Source organism: Cryptomeria japonica, chromosome 8 (genome assembly GCF_030272615.1).
Source record: "Cryptomeria japonica chromosome 8, Sugi_1.0, whole genome shotgun sequence".
In the NCBI taxonomy this organism is placed as follows: Eukaryota; Viridiplantae; Streptophyta; class Pinopsida; order Cupressales; family Cupressaceae; genus Cryptomeria; species Cryptomeria japonica.
This window is the reverse complement of record NC_081412.1, coordinates 49149820-49165933: the sequence shown is the minus strand read 5'-3', so window position 1 is coordinate 49165933 and position 16114 is coordinate 49149820. Positions and strand designations below refer to the sequence as shown.

The 16114-nt window shown below is 36.1% G+C and overlaps 4 protein-coding genes across 4 annotated transcripts; 3 read left to right on the top strand and 1 right to left on the bottom strand.

The window, feature by feature from the left end:
- The first annotated feature begins 1077 nt into the window (after window positions 1-1077).
- LOC131037689 (disease resistance RPP13-like protein 4) lies at window positions 1078-2493 on the top strand. The gene is made up of 3 exons (XM_059210168.1): window positions 1078-1249; window positions 1361-1599; window positions 1696-2493. Exons 1-3 carry the CDS (start codon window positions 1078-1080, stop codon window positions 2491-2493), a joined length of 1209 nt encoding a protein of 402 aa, XP_059066151.1.
- Window positions 2494-2598: 105 nt separating this feature from the next.
- On the top strand, window positions 2599-3834 carry LOC131041736 (probable disease resistance protein At1g61310). Its single transcript, XM_057974927.2, has one exon. The coding sequence runs from the start codon at window positions 2599-2601 to the stop codon at window positions 3832-3834; it is 1236 nt and encodes a 411-aa protein (XP_057830910.2).
- A 5061-nt stretch (window positions 3835-8895) lies between these two features.
- Window positions 8896-10365, bottom strand: LOC131037629 (uncharacterized). Its single transcript, XM_059210167.1, has one exon. The coding sequence runs from the start codon at window positions 10363-10365 to the stop codon at window positions 8896-8898; it is 1470 nt and encodes a 489-aa protein (XP_059066150.1).
- Window positions 10366-13685: 3320 nt separating this feature from the next.
- On the top strand, window positions 13686-15065 carry LOC131041739 (uncharacterized). The gene has a single exon (XM_057974929.2). The coding sequence runs from the start codon at window positions 13686-13688 to the stop codon at window positions 15063-15065; it is 1380 nt and encodes a 459-aa protein (XP_057830912.2).
- The last annotated feature ends 1049 nt before the right edge of the window (window positions 15066-16114 follow it).

The window sequence follows — 16114 nt, the reverse complement described above, 5'->3', positions numbered from 1 at the left end:
AAATGTTTCCCGAGCACAAAACAAAATCCTCCACCCATTATACAACACTTAAAATTCCAACTTGGAGAAACATATCCTACCAAAAACAATTTTTTTTCTCTCAATGAGCTCATCTTTACCTTGTTTGATTTTTAAGTGTGATATTCTCATATAACTACTATAATTTTCTCTTCAAATGTCTCTCTACCTTTTTAACCCAATCAATACACTATTCTTTATTTTATCTATAAATTACAATTAATTCCAAATAAACTTATCTAACAAACCACATCTATACTTGTAATCTTCCCTAATACCCACATAGAGTCTCAATCAATTATGACTCTTTTCCTATTTCCAATCCTAAACAAAACTAAAACCATTGACTTCCATATAATAGTTTTATTGTTATTATTATTAACCTGTATAAGTTATCTATTTTCCGTTTACAAACCATTTTAATAACGTTTTCCTAAACGTATTCATTACACCAGAAGGATCTAGAAAAGGACCAAACAAACTAAATATTCCATCTTAGTTTTAAAATTGTGCCGACGTATTTTGAACCGAGACGATTCTAATGTGAAAGTGGGTTTGATATTTTTTATTGCAGCTCTATATCTTAATCTTTTATTATTATTTATTTAATTTTCAAAATTAAAAGACAGAGGTGGGACTGGGAAAAATTGATTTGTGATCAGAAATTTGTATGTGGGAAAGCCTGAAACTAATATGAAAACGCGTAGTGCCGTGTGAGGAGCTTTCAAAACGCCGTGTTGTAGGAATCCTTGGCAAATATATTAAAATAGACTCTTGCCCCTCACAGTGTATTAGGTAATGATGGTGTACAATTGATAATTTAAAACTAGTGTTTTCCAGTAGAGAGTTCAGTAAATGTTTGTAACTTCTTGTCTTCTACTAAAGTCATATATGTTCCTTTTTAAATTGAGCAGTTGTAGTCGCTGGATTTTAATTATTTAACCATTAAATTAAACAATGTCCAAAGAGAACAGTCCTTGGGAGTTCATGGGAACGCCAAGTCAATGATGGATTTCCTATAAATAAGAGCTGTGTTGAGCTAGGAGGGTAAAAGAAACAATGGCTGATTTTGCTGTGAATCTCATAAGCCGTCTGGTTTACATGCTGGTCGAAAAGACTTTCCAAGAGGCATCATTGGTAAGCAGTTTCAGAGACGACTTTGATTTCATGTTTAGGGAGCTTAACAGCATCAAATGCCTACTGATTGATGCTCATGGAGCGACACATTCCAGTTCAATGAATAATTGGTTGCAGAACCTCTAAGATTTCTTTGAGGACGCTATCGATCTAATAGAGAACACATCTCAGCAGCATAACAGCACTATTTCTCTCTGTCTACTAGGCCGTAAGATTCGATTGTGGAAAGTGGGCCGTAAGATTCGGGTGTGGAGAGCAAGCCGTAAGATTCGATTGTGGAAAGTGGGCCGTAAGATTCGCTTGTGGAGAGTAAGCCGTAAGATTCGGGTGTGGAGAGCAAGCCGTAAGATTCGAGTTTTGAAAGACCGAATTCGAAGAATTCACGAAAGCTCTAAGTATCTCCAATATCTTAGAGATATGGATGTGCAGCCATCTTCTATGCTGGTTAATGCAGTTTCCCTACACAGTGAAAGAAGTTTAAGTGGAGTGTTCATAGACGATAGTCCGGTGGGGATGGATACTAAAGAAATTGTTGATTAGCTGACCACGGATGACCCTCGAATCATTGCTGTCACAGGGTTGGGAGGTCTGGGCAAGTTTGCTGCTGAAACTCGTGTTCGATACCCAAAGATCAAAGAAACTTTTGACCATCGGATTTGGGTGGAAGTATCCCAAAGCTTCTCAGTTCAGCAGCTGCTCCAGCATATAGCCTCGGAGGTAAAACTTCCGGAAAACAAAAGGCAAACTAATCTAAGCGTTAATATGCTCAGGGATAACATCCGGAGCTACCTTCAAGGAAGTCGGTGTTTGCTTGTTCTGGATGATGTGTGGGACAGAAGGGCAAAAGAATTGATTATTTCTCAGGATTTCAAGGTTATGATTTCAACGCGTGACAAAAAAGTTGCACAACAAATGGGAGCTCAGCGAGCCCATGACATGAATCATTTGTCTGAGGCTGATAGTAGGAAGCTGTTCTTCATGCATGCATTCCGTAAAGACGAAATTGAGAGTCTTTCAGAGGACCTGAAGAAAATAGCCGAAGACATTGCAGACAAGTGCTCGGGATTGCCGTTAACTTTGAAGACAGTAGCAAGATCCATGGTGAACGTCAGACGGAATCCTAACAAGTGGGAACCCACGCTGAATCGGCTAAAGCAATTCGACACAATCACGGACGACGTTCTGCCGACTCTCAGGTTAAGTTTCGATGCTCTGCCTGATTATCTAAAGCCTTGTTTCCTTTTTTGTTCTGCATACCCGGAAGATACTAGAATGGGTTGTGAGTACCTAGTACAAGTATGGATTGCAGAAGGATTTGTTAATCCTGATGAAACATAAGATCCATATGAGCTTGGACGATCTTATTTAAAACAACTTGTTGATCGTTGTATGATTGAGTTTCTACCCTATAATGAGAATGATGATATGATCAAGTATTGTAAAATGCATGATCTGCTACACGGGTTAGCTCTTTTAGGGTCTCAGAAGCAGACCAAATGTTTATATCAGGCTAGTAGAAGCTTGAAAAAGTTTCCTGTAGAAAAGTGCCAGGGCCTACGGAGGATTTCATTGATTAAAAATGAAATAACTACCGCCGACAAATCCATCCCCTCTCCTGGGCTGCGTACATTACTCCTATGGTATAATCCTAATCTCAAATCAATTTCTAGACAGTTATTCAGTAAACTGAGACATTTGAAGGTGTTAGACGTGAGCCAGACTTCCATCAGATCATTGCCCGGGTCTATTGCAAAGTTAACGCATTTGAAACCACTCAATTTGTCCAGGACTAAGATTGAGAAGCTGCCCAGTTGGTTGAGTGCTCTCACAAATCTCCTCTTCCTCGATGTTAGCTGGTGCGAAAATTTGACAGATTTGCATTCAGGTGTAGGTGAACACCAGTGTATGCTGCATCTAAATACCGAAGGCTGTGAAAAATTGGAATTCCTACCCGTCGGAATATCCAAGCTTGTCTCCTTACGAAAATTAGGACAAGTTGTATTTAAGAAAAATGCTGCAAATGCTTTGCAGTTGATGGGTTTGAAAGGTTTGACTCTTCTCCAACAGCTGTCAATTATATTCAGCGGTTCCCAAGGCCTAATCAAAGAGGTCTTTGGAGAAATGACACAGATGCGGAAGCTCTTCTTCCAGAATTCCGATGATCATGCCCTCCTTCTCCTTCCACAAGAAATGTCGTCCATGAGGCGACTGGAAATTCTTCACTTACACAACTGCGTGATGCCCGCATGGATTTCTAAGCTTCAGAACCTCGTGGTGCTTGTCTTGAAGGGAGATCATTCTGCAAATTATCTTCCTTTGCAAAAAGTGCCAAACTTACAACGACTGACCTTATTGCAGAATAGTAATTGTACTCATTTCCCCGCAGAGTTTGGGATGCCGCCATCGTTTCCCAAACTGGAGTCCCTTATCATCCAAGATTTTTCCGTTCTGGAAAGTTTTCATTCCTTGGAAGTGGATTCAATGCCAAAGCTAAAATATTTTCACTTGCAGAATTGCAGCCAGCTAAAAGGATTACCTCAAGGCTTGGACAAACTCGAGAGTCTCCAGGAGTTAAAAGTGATCGGCATTGAAGCGTGCATAAGCGATCCCCAACTCCAAGAAAATGGCCTTTACTGGACTCATTTCAAAGAGCACAATATCAAATTCAGTTGTGAGTAATGGGATCCCTAAGTTGTTGGAATATTAAACTTCTCCCACCTCGCAACTGCATGCCCAGTTTTTCATGAGAACAACAGTCGTGTTTGAGGACAAAAATAGATTGTTTAATCTACAGTTTGTATGGATATGCATGTAATTTCTTATATTTTAAGTGTCTTCCGAATTGTTAAGACTTTTATGTAGAGAGGCAACATGTAATTTTTTTCTCGCCTCTGATTTCTAATCAGTTGATTCTTCACCATGTGTTCTTGTATCAAAAGGAAGTTTTGTTTGCTGTAATTTCTGTGTTTTCAAATTTTTTCGTAATTCAAATTTTATAGAGCCTGCTGCTACCAACTGATTTGTTTCCTTTGTTTATAAGAATAACACAGGTGATTTGTATGGTTCTTCCTCTAAAAGTGGTATCAATGTGTGTATTAAAATGCCTTAGCAAGTTACTTTTAAGTTCTGATATAAAATTTTTGAGCTTCCAGATGATGTTTTTGATTATATTAGTAGGGAGAAGGTCCTGAACTTACAAAATAGTAAAATCAAAGTACAACAACAAAACACCTTGTATCATGCATCTAGTCAAGAAAGCCCAACCAATTGTTCCTCGGAAGTACTCAAAAATTAACATGACTCTATAACTAAACATACTAATCTTAACTAACCACCACCTTCCGAGCATAATAAAAGTATTTTTAGTATCAACAAAGATAAGAACTTTAACTATATAGTCATAATAAAAGTTTGGCTAAATGGCATGCATGCCTCATACTATCAGAGAAACTAGCAACATTCACAACTACCATAAGCATAGTATTAAGCAAAACAAAAACAAAGCAAAACAACTTAATCATTGTTGATCAGATTCCAGTTTCATTGAAGCTTTAAAACCTGATTCACCCAAGTACTCTCCTGATTGTCCTCCCTGTCTTCATTGTCCTCATCCATCTTCCCTTCCTTTTACAACTTCCTCACCTTCTTCTTCATCATACTCTATCTTGACACAGCCCCCATGACAGCCTTTCTCATGATACCATCCGTGATGGTGCAAAGTGAACCAAATGCCTCACATATATTTTCAAACCGATTCCTATAGTCATCTGTTTTCTCTTCCAAGTTCAAAAGTCTCTCAAGATCCATAATGTGATCCTCTAGGTTTTTGTTGTTTCCTTTGTTTGATGGAAAATCCAGTGAACAGGTGACCATCTCAACATCCTCTTGAGGATTAGAAGGCTGTGAGTTCGGGTTAGAATCCTCCGAGTCCTCCTCAGACTCTCTCTCTTCTTCCATCTCTTCTTTGTACTATTCTTCTTGTTCCTCTTCTTCCACATGTAACTCCTCATCCTCCTCATCCTCATTATAAATATCATCCATTTCTTCCAGATTAAAGGCCTCTTCTAAATTTATGGTCGTATCCTTAGTCTCAGGCACAACCTTCTTTTCCTTGGCAAGTAATCTAGCAGATCTTCTAGTTGATGTTATTAATAGAGATGTGTGAGAATTATTACTATTTCTAGAGACAAAGATAGTAATAGTAATTTTTCCTTCAATTTCGTTTCCTTATTCCCTTTCGCTCATAAGCAATTTGTAAGAAGATTGACAAGCAGTTATTTCTTGAAATACCTGCTACTTAAAGTAGCTAGCATAGCCAACTCCAAGTAAAAATTAAATTTCCCAAGATTGGTAAGATGCCACTGTATAGATTGCAGGTGCTCAAAAAAGAGAAAAGCAATGTGGGCACAAACTAAGCCAAATGAGTTTGTTGTCTAGAAGATTGATGTTACAGTTGGAAGAAGGTGTCATCAACTAATTAAAGTCATTAGTCAAAAAAGAAAAACATGAGGAGAAAAGATCAACTGGGAAAGAAGAGTTAGGCATGAAGAGATCGTGTTCATTTGGGGAAGTCCCAACTACTATAGCAAAGTTTGCAGCCACCTTTGCAAAGGGTGAATCCAATCTTCATAGGGAGAAATTGAACTCAAAGGGTTTGAAGTTCATTAGAGGAATTGAAGATTTTGAGTAACCTCACGTTTAATGAAAGAAATTCTTCAAACAAAGAGGAGATCTAACCAGTAAGAAGGGAGGTTGATGAGATCTAAAGATCATTAATTTTTAAGAGAGAACTTTGCTACAACATTTGAAGTTATAGGAAGATCACAAATCAAAAAAGGTTGATTTGCATAAAGAAGATTGTGGATCTTGTCAAAGGTGCAAAAAATTATTCTACCCCATCGATATGAAATTGTGTGAGGAAGTCAAAATCCAAGCCTTAGAAATATCTTGAAGGAGTTAGAAGCCAAGCATTTTCAGTCAAAACTAAGATCATTGCATAGTAGGAGAGTATCCTACACAAGATGGGAGAAAAGATGAAGTCAACCGTAGATGCTATTAGGACAAGATCTCAAGATCACAGATATAAATGTTGTGTTGATGAAATCGGTTATCGATATTAAGGGAGACATTGTTAACATATTTACTTTCTCCCACTTTGCATGATGAGAATTGCATGCACAATTTTTACATGAAGTTAAAAATAAGATTTCTAAATGTAAATTTTGCATGTTAAGTTTGTAAACTACATGTAACTACATGATAAGTTTCCAGAATTTGTAGAATTTGTTTGATGTGTCAAAGACCTCTATTTATTGAAGCAAATGTAATAATTTCCTTTTTTTTTTATCATTTGATTAGTTGATCTTTGATCATGCGATCAGGAAGTTTCCATGATATTTTGAATGAATAAAGACCTATTTGTATGCGTTAAAATAAATTCTCTATTTATTGATGTAGTAATTTATGCATCTTTTAATTTTCTTCAGTTCTATACACCAAACAAGAACCATTGATTGCCACCACCATTGCTTCCTATGCATAGCCAAGCAACAAATTAAAAAAAAAGAAAGTTAGAAGGATGGGATGCTCACACTCCCAAAAACCTAGGAGATGAACAAGATAATAAGGCATTCCCACACCCAACAATTGAGAAATATTATGGCATGTAAATCGCTAGTGGTCATTCTACACATTTCCTTGAAGTCTGAAACAAGGTAGTGAGAAATACTAGTAAGAGAAAAGGGAATCAAGGCTAAGTCCATAGCAATTAGGGTTTTGATTTTTTTTTCAACGCCTTGAGGTTTGTTGGCGGCATTAGAGATCCCAACATATTAGTAAGTAGCACTTGCACTGAAAGGAGGTGCAATGGTTACATCGATAGTAAAATATATTTTAAATAATATATTGGGGGTAGAAATCTTAATAATTAAATTTTTCTTTAAATAAAATCATTTTATTTTATTAACTATTTTATGTACTTAATAGTAATTTTATTTTATTTACATTATTTAGTAAAAACTTAGTTTTATGCATGTAATACTTATTTTTCACCTAAGAATTAAACATGTTTATCATAGAAAACGTGCAATATTCTAGTCCAACAACTATAACATAAGATCAAATTTTGTCAAAAAAATTATAAAGATAAAATTAAAAATAATATTAAAAAATAGATGATTAAATTTACATTAAAAATTCAAAATTGAAAAAAAATAAAAGACCATTTAATTTACTATAAGAAATGGACTCTAAAATTTAGAATTGAAAATAGACTAGAAAATTTAGGCTATAAAATTTACAATAAAAATACGTAATTATTTACATATTTCCCCTCCAAAAAATGCATAACGATATCATTATAGTATGCATCTTAATATAATAACATATTTATGGATAGGTAATTAATGTCTCTTAACATAATAATAGTGTTTCCTCCCATCTATCTTCCTCTAATAATCTTATCCCCACCTAGATGCCACTACCATGACCACTATCATTATCCCTGTAGCTATTCCTCGAAAATATCCTTCCTTGTTCATTTCTCATTAGCTTGGTACCTAAACATGGACTAACTCTTGACAATAAATGTTGTACCACACCTTATTGTAGTTCATATATGTCCTCTACCATCCCATCTATATCTTATCGTTCTACCACATTAGAATTGGTGTTACAACCACCATTCATGTATCCTATAATATTCATCTTCCCAACCTATGACTCATACTATATTCCCACCTCGTCCCACAACTAATACTTCCCATAATGTGATCAATCTATCAATAGGTATGACACTACCCCTTACCTCATTATACCTCCCATTTTTCACACACACCCAACACTACCCTTGTCTCTTTTAGTACTTTGGATACGCTATTACATCATTTTTTCATGCACATATTTTGGATATGTATATAAGATCTTAGCCATGATTCTCTCACGAACCTTTAAGGACTATGTTATTCAAGGGTTTTGTTCTCTTCTTCTTGGTTCTATATGATGCTTTGTTGATTCAGCTACCCTCTTCTTAAAATATTTTTATATAATCAAACCAACTAAGTCAATCACTTTTTTTAGTAAAAGATTCGCATACTTAATGCTTTATTACAACAAAAATAATTTGGAAAATAAAACTACCTATTTCAAAACCTATATCATTTTTACAATCTTTATTTATGATCTACATACAGAAATAAACAATAAGAAGAAGTTGAAGCAATGTACCTCTTATTATGTATTCATTTTTTATAATTTGTATAATGACATTAATTATCAGAAATTACATTAATTTAAATCACACAAAATATTAAGACAAGATCGTAACATCAATAATACTCTAAAATAAATATACACTAAGAATCGTATAAAATTATGACTAAGAATCGTATAAAATTATGACTAATGACTAATGCTTCAAGCATAATATACCTCATCCTAAAACTCTTATGTGAAAAGCCTCAAGTGTTTTAGCTAAAAAAAAACACATTTAATATTGCATTCATATGATATATTAGCTCTATCTGAAGTAAACGAAAATATAAGTTTTTTCAAGCAGAAGAGTTGAATAAGATTTATACAGAAACAAATGATCATGATTATTACAGTAAATTATAAAAAGCGGCTTATTACACCAAACAAAGCACCTAGCTTTTGCAAACTAAATATGCAGTTTGCAGGTCTTGTTTATTGTAGCAGGAGCATATAATAGACTAGTGGTGAAATGATAAGATAAATTAATCTTCACATTGTAATGGGAGTTTCATGGTTTTCAGTTTGAATATTGAAGTAATTGACGCCGGTAAAAAGCCCATCGTCCTTGGTAGCCTTGACCTGTTCCCCGGTGCTAAGAACATCTTCTTGGACGTATGAGAATTTGAGCGAAAATTTGCCCTGGGTGGCGCGCAGGAGGACAGTGAGCTTTACCCCGGGCTTGACAGTGACAGAGTAATTGCCGCCGAGGGTGGTCTCATCTTCCTCTCTCTCACCCCACTCCTTAGTGCTCGTCTTTGAATCAGACACCTCCACGCCGGACTGTCCAATTGATGGGACTCCCATGGTGAAACTGCCTTTGATACCCGTTGTGTAAGATAGTGAGTTGCTCCACGATCTGCTATTCTTCACCTTGCGGGACAAATTCAACTCGGTTGTTTGGGCGGTGGTGGTTTTGTTGCTGGCGACAACAGTGGCCGCTAGGAGCGGCACCTCATCATAGATCTCGATATTCTTTAAATCATACTCCACTGAATGCACTTTGCGCTGGATCACAGTTTCCCTCACCTTAAGCAACGTGGCTTCTTCTAACATGGATGCGACAGGAGAGAAGAAATGATGTCCCGTATCTGTCTCTTCCCTTCTGCAGAAAAAATTGGTGCCGAGGCATATCAATGCCAGCCTCTCACGATCCACTTGAAGAGGTCGGAAGAGCATGTTCTTCTGGGATGGATCATAGTCTGTTGCGTCACCTAAGATCGTTTCTACTAGTGTAGGGCTCCTCTTTTCCCAGAATGCACCGAAACCTAAACTTTTGACGGCCATGGTTCCGTCGTCCTGGCGGTACATCACTTGATGCCGAACGGCAGAGCTGCCAATATCCGTGCTGTCGAACTGGAGATAATCATTAATTCCCAAGCTAGAAGCGGCAAGATAATTGCCGTTGTCCCCTAGCAAGGCAAAGATCTCGGGGAGAAGATCAAGGGACACGGCTTGCAATTCATGCGCCGCCTCATTTAGCTTATCCGCCTGCACAAACAGGCAGTCACCTTGAGCAGTTTTTGTTTGGCAGATCGCTAACAGTTTGCTTGGCTGCAGCAAATGGAGGCGCACAGAGGCATCCTGATCGCCATACACCCGGTCAAAGAGAGTGCAGGACCACCGGGAGCGATCTCTGTCTGGGTATCGTCCGCCGGCTACTATCAACCAGCTACTGTTGTCTTGTCTCCTCCAGAATTTCTGGTTAAAACAGCACTTTATATGCACATACCTCTCTCCATTATCCGTTTCTTCATTCACCACTTGATGCTTTACAAAAGGATTGGTCAGATCATCATAGATGAATTTCATAAAGCCGCCTTTCGTCCACCCTAGATACTTATTGTTCGCTCCTCTAAATGCTACGTGGCGAGGAGAAGAAAGTGTGGGTCTCAAAGGCTCAGGATAAGTGGCCATGATTTCTTGGGGAGGAAGAGGCTCAGTCTCAACAGAAGTGGCCATGACGAATTCCAAATATGATTAGCTGCAAATTTGCAAGGAGGATATATTGAGACTGTTGCATCTTGCGTCGTTTATATACACTAGGTTTGAGTATTTGAGATTTGCTCCACCAACTTCCTTACATCGTTTTCAGGCTGAGTGATTTTTGTATACATTCTTTTCCACTTTCAAATCTTACCACATAAAACACTCCAATCATTTTTAGGCTGTGTGATTTTTGTATCCATTTCATTTTCAAATCTTACCACATCAGCACTGCAACATTTAAAAAAGCAAAGACAATATTAACTCCATGGGAAGTACGGTGATGTGAAAGCAAATTCTGTGCTATCTTCTCTTGAAATATAACTCAATCTACGTCATAATGCCGTCATCATTACAAGCAAGCAATTGTGATCTCATCGTTACGACCACCAACTCCACATTCCTCAATCTTATGAATATTTTCCAAATTAATTTAAGCAATCTGATAGTTTAGTTTGATTTAATAAATTAATTATAATTCACAATTTATCCTTTCCCAAATAAAACAGATTTAACTTCGCATTATTTTGGATGTTATATTGGTTAGATATTGCAGGTATATTATAGTTTACCAAAATCAAATTCATATCATATCAAATAAAAATATCCCAGTTTTTATTGAACATTAAAATTTAATTTTTTAAATATAATTCAAATTGATTGTGATTTTTAGTTAGTGTCTTGGTGTGTAATTGTTATAGTGTTTTCTTCTTCAATTGTAACCTCTTTTGAACTAGAGAAATGCATGAGAATTGGTGCAAAGAGGCTAGCAAGATGGTAACTTATATTAAGATATGTGTAAATGAGATTAGGTGAATATACATAAGACTTATGAAAAGAAATTTTAACACAAAAATATACACATCTCTATGTAATTATATTAAGACATTCTCTAACAATAAATTCAAAACTAAATAGAAATACAAATCCAAAAGTATACAAATTTCACCATGAAAATTCTATATAACTAGTATATTTACCTTAAAATATGATGATACTAGTATAATAATAGTAAAAATATTATTGTAAATACGATAAAATCAAATAGTTTGTTGAATAACACATAATAATAGCATGATTTCACAGTAAACTATTGCAACATTTTTTACTAGAATATTCATAAGTTCATCATTATTTTAAAACTTTCTATCTTTCATTTATGTGTTATAAATGAGATTAACATATTCATGATCTTTATTGACAAATTATTATTAGATTGAAATCAACTATGTCTTTTGCAATTGATTTTGTAGATTTAATTTTATAGAATGTTACACCATTTATCTATTTAGTGAAAACAATTGCATATTTATGACCATTATAATAACTTTTTGAAGAAATGAATTTAATTGTTGACATTTACACTGTTTGCATTCATTCATCATGATGATGGATCAGAGTGATCCAAAACATTGATGCGAAAAATAACACATAATCAAATGCAAAAGCATTAATCATAATTTTGTGGATTGTGGAAAATTGATGTATTTGACATTAATAGTGTTAGCATATATGTGGAACTACACAACTTAGACCATGGTGAAAATTTAAAATAGTTGTGTGTATTATAGATCTCAAACCTAAGGTTATAATGTATAGATTCATTGGCGAGGATGTTATAATGTATATACAAATTTCATAGAAACATTTTAACAAAACATTGAGATATTGTAAGAAATTTCATATAATTTTATTGATTTTCTTTTTTTTAAATGCTAAATTACTAACAATAATAAGATTTTTTACTGTATCGAAAGGTTATATCAACTATTCTATAGAATGTTAAATTAAAAATCAATAATTTTCTTTTCAAATTTAAACATTATAGAGTTGATGATAAATTATTAAATTTTTGATTATAGTTGTTTTGTGTATTATAATTATTTTTAACTCCAAAGATGTCATAGTATAGCTACATCCTAATAGGAATTAATAATATTTATTTAACTTTTACTATTGTCTAAAGACATTTAGCAAGTTGCAAGTTACAAATATTCATCTTAGGTTCATGGTCACATTTACATAATTGAAAGTACAAAAATAGTATATGGATTAAACTAGATTAATTTAATACATATAATTACATAAAGTAGGATACATTTAAATTGATTAAACTTGAAAAATGATAAATACCTTGAGAAAGTTATCAAATTGCAAGTGTCAATTCTCCCTAATCAATCTACTTGTAAGACTAAATGTATGAGATTAGATGAATATTCAAAGATTACATTCTCAAGCATGTAAATATCTTTCTATAGATCTTGGCCCTTATGTGAATGTGTTTATGTCAAGTTTCAAATTAAAATGTTTCTAGAAAGACTACTCCTTGTAGTTGTAGATGTGTTTGCATAAATCTTCAAATTAATATATTTCTAGACGTTGTAGATGGCTTTTTAAGTTCACACTAAATTCTTTTAAATACCAAGACATAATAAATAGCCACAAAAACATAAACCAAGCTGAATTTGAATCTAAAAGTTTAAAATTTAAGGATTAGACTTGAGCTCCTTAAATTTGTTGTCGGACAATAAAGTGTGGATCTCAACATTACGATGAAATCTATATATATGAATAAAGGTACATCTTTAATAAATGGTCAATAATGATGAATAAATGATAATAGATGTAACTAAAAATGTGATAAAATTAATATAATTGAATAACAAACAAATAATTAAATGAGACCTCAAAAATGCAATTATTGTAGATTTAAATAACTGATCAAACAGCTAAAATAGATGACTACAAATTCCCTTCATAAATAATTCCAATGGAAAATCCATCAATTCCCAATTGTGGGAACAAAGCTAAGATTTGGGTAACTCTAGAGAGGTGGGCTCTTCGAGCTTCAGCATCTATGGGAAGCTCTTCCATCCCATAGTGGGGAGGGGAGTCCTTCGACCTTGCACTTCTTTCTTCGGATAGTGGTAAGCTCTTCGATCTACCCTCCATTATAGTGGCCAAGTGGGAGGGTGGGTAGATAAATTATTAATAACTTATTATCCGGTTAGTAGTTGTCATTAGCGCATATTCACTCATCGTTTAGTAGGTATTAATAATTGACACATGTTCAGTCACGCAAAGTGACTCAGATAACTTCGTTCAATAGTAAAAAGGGAGTCTTCTCCTCATGAGATTACTTATCGTGTGAGCTAATCCATGATATCCAGACACGATAGCCAACATGTGGGATCTTAAGGTCTATATAAACATAAACGATGCCAGGCACGAGAGCCAACATGTATAGCATAAGCGCCTTGAGCATAGTTTGAATTCACTGCTATTTGCATTTCAGAATGGCTACGCCTGCTCAGCCCATGAGTGCCGCAAAAATTTCTCCACTTGTAGGCCGGAGCGTGGCATTCAGAGGAGCCAACAACAAATATTTAGGGTGGTACAAAGGCGGGTTTCTAAGATTCTGTTACGATGATCTCACCAGTCCTTTGGTAAAACATGAGCTGGTAGAGGAAAATGGTGATAACGAGAATGGTGAGAGGCATGTGCATATAAAGTGCTGCTTCAACCAGAAATTCTGGATGAAAGAAGACCCTGAGAGCGCCCTCATCGTTGCCGATGGAAGCTCAAGTTCGTCGTGTACTCTCTTCCGCCTTGTATTTCACAAAGAGAATGCTGTGCGGCTGCATTTGGTGCAACAAAACGAGCCTTTGGCTGTAAGCAATAACCTGGAGAGCTACTTATTTGCCCACTCCCAGGCGGAGGGGCTCTTGTACGCCGAGTCCCTTGATATTCTTCCTCAATATGTGGCCTTCAAAGGAGATAATGGTTCTTATCTGGGGTGCGCAACAGTGGGACCGTTTGCGACAACGTACTGGCTTCAGTTCAATGCTGGCAAAGTCGCCGACCCAAACGTGCCCAACGAAGTGGAGGTCTCGTCCGATGGCATACAAATTCGGCACTTGACTTACGATAGATACTGGAAGCGAATGTCTGACACCTATGTTGCGATCGATCCTGACGGTAAAACGGGCGAGACTGACCACCACTTCAAACCCGTTCTGGTTGATGAACATACCGTGGCTCTGCTGTCCCTTGGCAACAATTTGTTCTGCTCACGGTGGTACAGCAGTTTGTCTGGCCGGCACTACTTATGCCCGTGGGTGTCTACAATCGACCAATCTGCGCGTCTTACGGTGGAGGAACCCGTGGTTTGGCGCAGGGTACACTCGATCCACTACGACTTGGACAACGTTGAAATCTCCGACTCCGAGCCAGTGGTTCTCCAGACCTTGTCGCACACCAACACCTCCTCGTCTACCGACACGTATAAGATGATTTTTTCTCGCACTGTGAAGAATTCAAGGACGTGGAGCAATTCCGTGGCGTGTACCACGGGCGTGAGCGGCTCATTCACCCTTGCGGCTGCCGAGACTTTGGGCTTTGGATTGCAGGTCTCTGCCGAAGAGAGCCGCACGATGAACTGGGGGGAAACAGAGGAAGAAGAAATCACTTTCGGTGGAACTTACAGTGTCACCGCCAAGCCCGACCAAAAAGTCATTGTTAATCTGATGGCCAGCGAGGCCAAAGTATCCGTCCCGTTTTCTTACACTGAGGAAGATCTTCTTGTCACTGGACAATGGGTTCTCAAGAACAGAAATGATGGACTCTTCAGAGCAGTGAATCATATTAATCTAGAATATGTTGCCTCTCTCGCTTAAATATAAATTATTTAGTATCTTATGGATTATTATTATTATTTAAGATATTTTAAAACTATATCAACTCATATCAATGTATGCTTATGTGGTGTCCAGACTAGTATTGCAATCATGGTTACATGAAGCTGCTTACCTTTTGGCATGGCTTTTCAGGAGTTTTAGTGTCCGTAATCTGGGATCTGTCATGACATTGTAATTGTACTTTTTAATATATCAATATAAGTATGGGGCTTACCTCTTTATGGAAAAAATAAATATTGCAGTCATGGTTAATACTAAGATATGATTGATTGCGATTATTTGACTGAAATAGAATTTTTTATTTTTTTAGCTTGTTACATATATTCTCTATAAGTATAGGGAAGATTTCATGTAAAATTATCCAAATTTCATAGTAATAAGTGCATAGAAATGGAGACATACATGTATCGATCCAATAATTTAACTCAAATCTTGAATCTTAGGTGATAACGTGTATGTTGTCATTTGATATTATTATTTTCGCCAGACGAAGTAAGGGTCACCATTGTTTGTTGTTCAATCCAACTTATAGTCATTTATCTTTACCTTATAATCTTACCTAGCAATTTTTAGTATTTTGCACTTTTATTTGTTGATTTTTATTAGAGTATAACGGGTTTTGAAGGGATCCCAAAACCCTTTACCAAAAAGGGCAACCAGCACCATGAGAGAAAGATGCAAACTAATAGCCAACCAACAACAAAACAAAAGAGAGAAAAAAGGGTCAAGAGACCAAAAAGCCTACTAAAGATTATTTATCATTTGTTAAGCTTCAACATTCTTGTGAATTACACCTTCATTGATGTTCTAAACATCATGGAAAATTTGAGCTTGATCATTCTTACCTTTATCATGGTTGCATGTTCTAGTGAAGAGGCCAAGAGCATGTCGTGTACCCATACCATGTTGATTTGCAATAGCATTCTTCCCATCATCCTTGACAGAAGTAGAATGGGAACCAAAATTACCCTTTGACAAACCTTTAAGGGTCCGCAACTTATAATTTAAACTTTTAAGACCTTCAGAAC

What these genes read in the sequence shown, in the direction of transcription:
- LOC131037689 (XM_059210168.1), top strand. Translation starts at nt 1,078, where the DNA reads ATGGCTGATTTTGCTGTGAATCTCATAAGCCGTCTGGTTTACATGCTG. An exon ending in TCATGGAGCGACACATTCCA is followed by an intron (nt 1,250 to 1,360) that starts GTTCAATGAATA and finishes TCTGTCTACTAG; the next exon opens with GCCGTAAGATTCGATTGTGG. An exon ending in TGCAGCCATCTTCTATGCTG is followed by an intron (nt 1,600 to 1,695) that starts GTTAATGCAGTT and finishes ATTGTTGATTAG; the next exon opens with CTGACCACGGATGACCCTCG.
- LOC131041736 (XM_057974927.2), top strand. Translation starts at nt 2,599, where the DNA reads ATGCATGATCTGCTACACGGGTTAGCTCTTTTAGGGTCTCAGAAGCAG.
- LOC131037629 (XM_059210167.1), bottom strand. Translation starts at nt 10,365, where the DNA reads ATGGCCACTTCTGTTGAGACTGAGCCTCTTCCTCCCCAAGAAATCATG.
- LOC131041739 (XM_057974929.2), top strand. Translation starts at nt 13,686, where the DNA reads ATGGCTACGCCTGCTCAGCCCATGAGTGCCGCAAAAATTTCTCCACTT.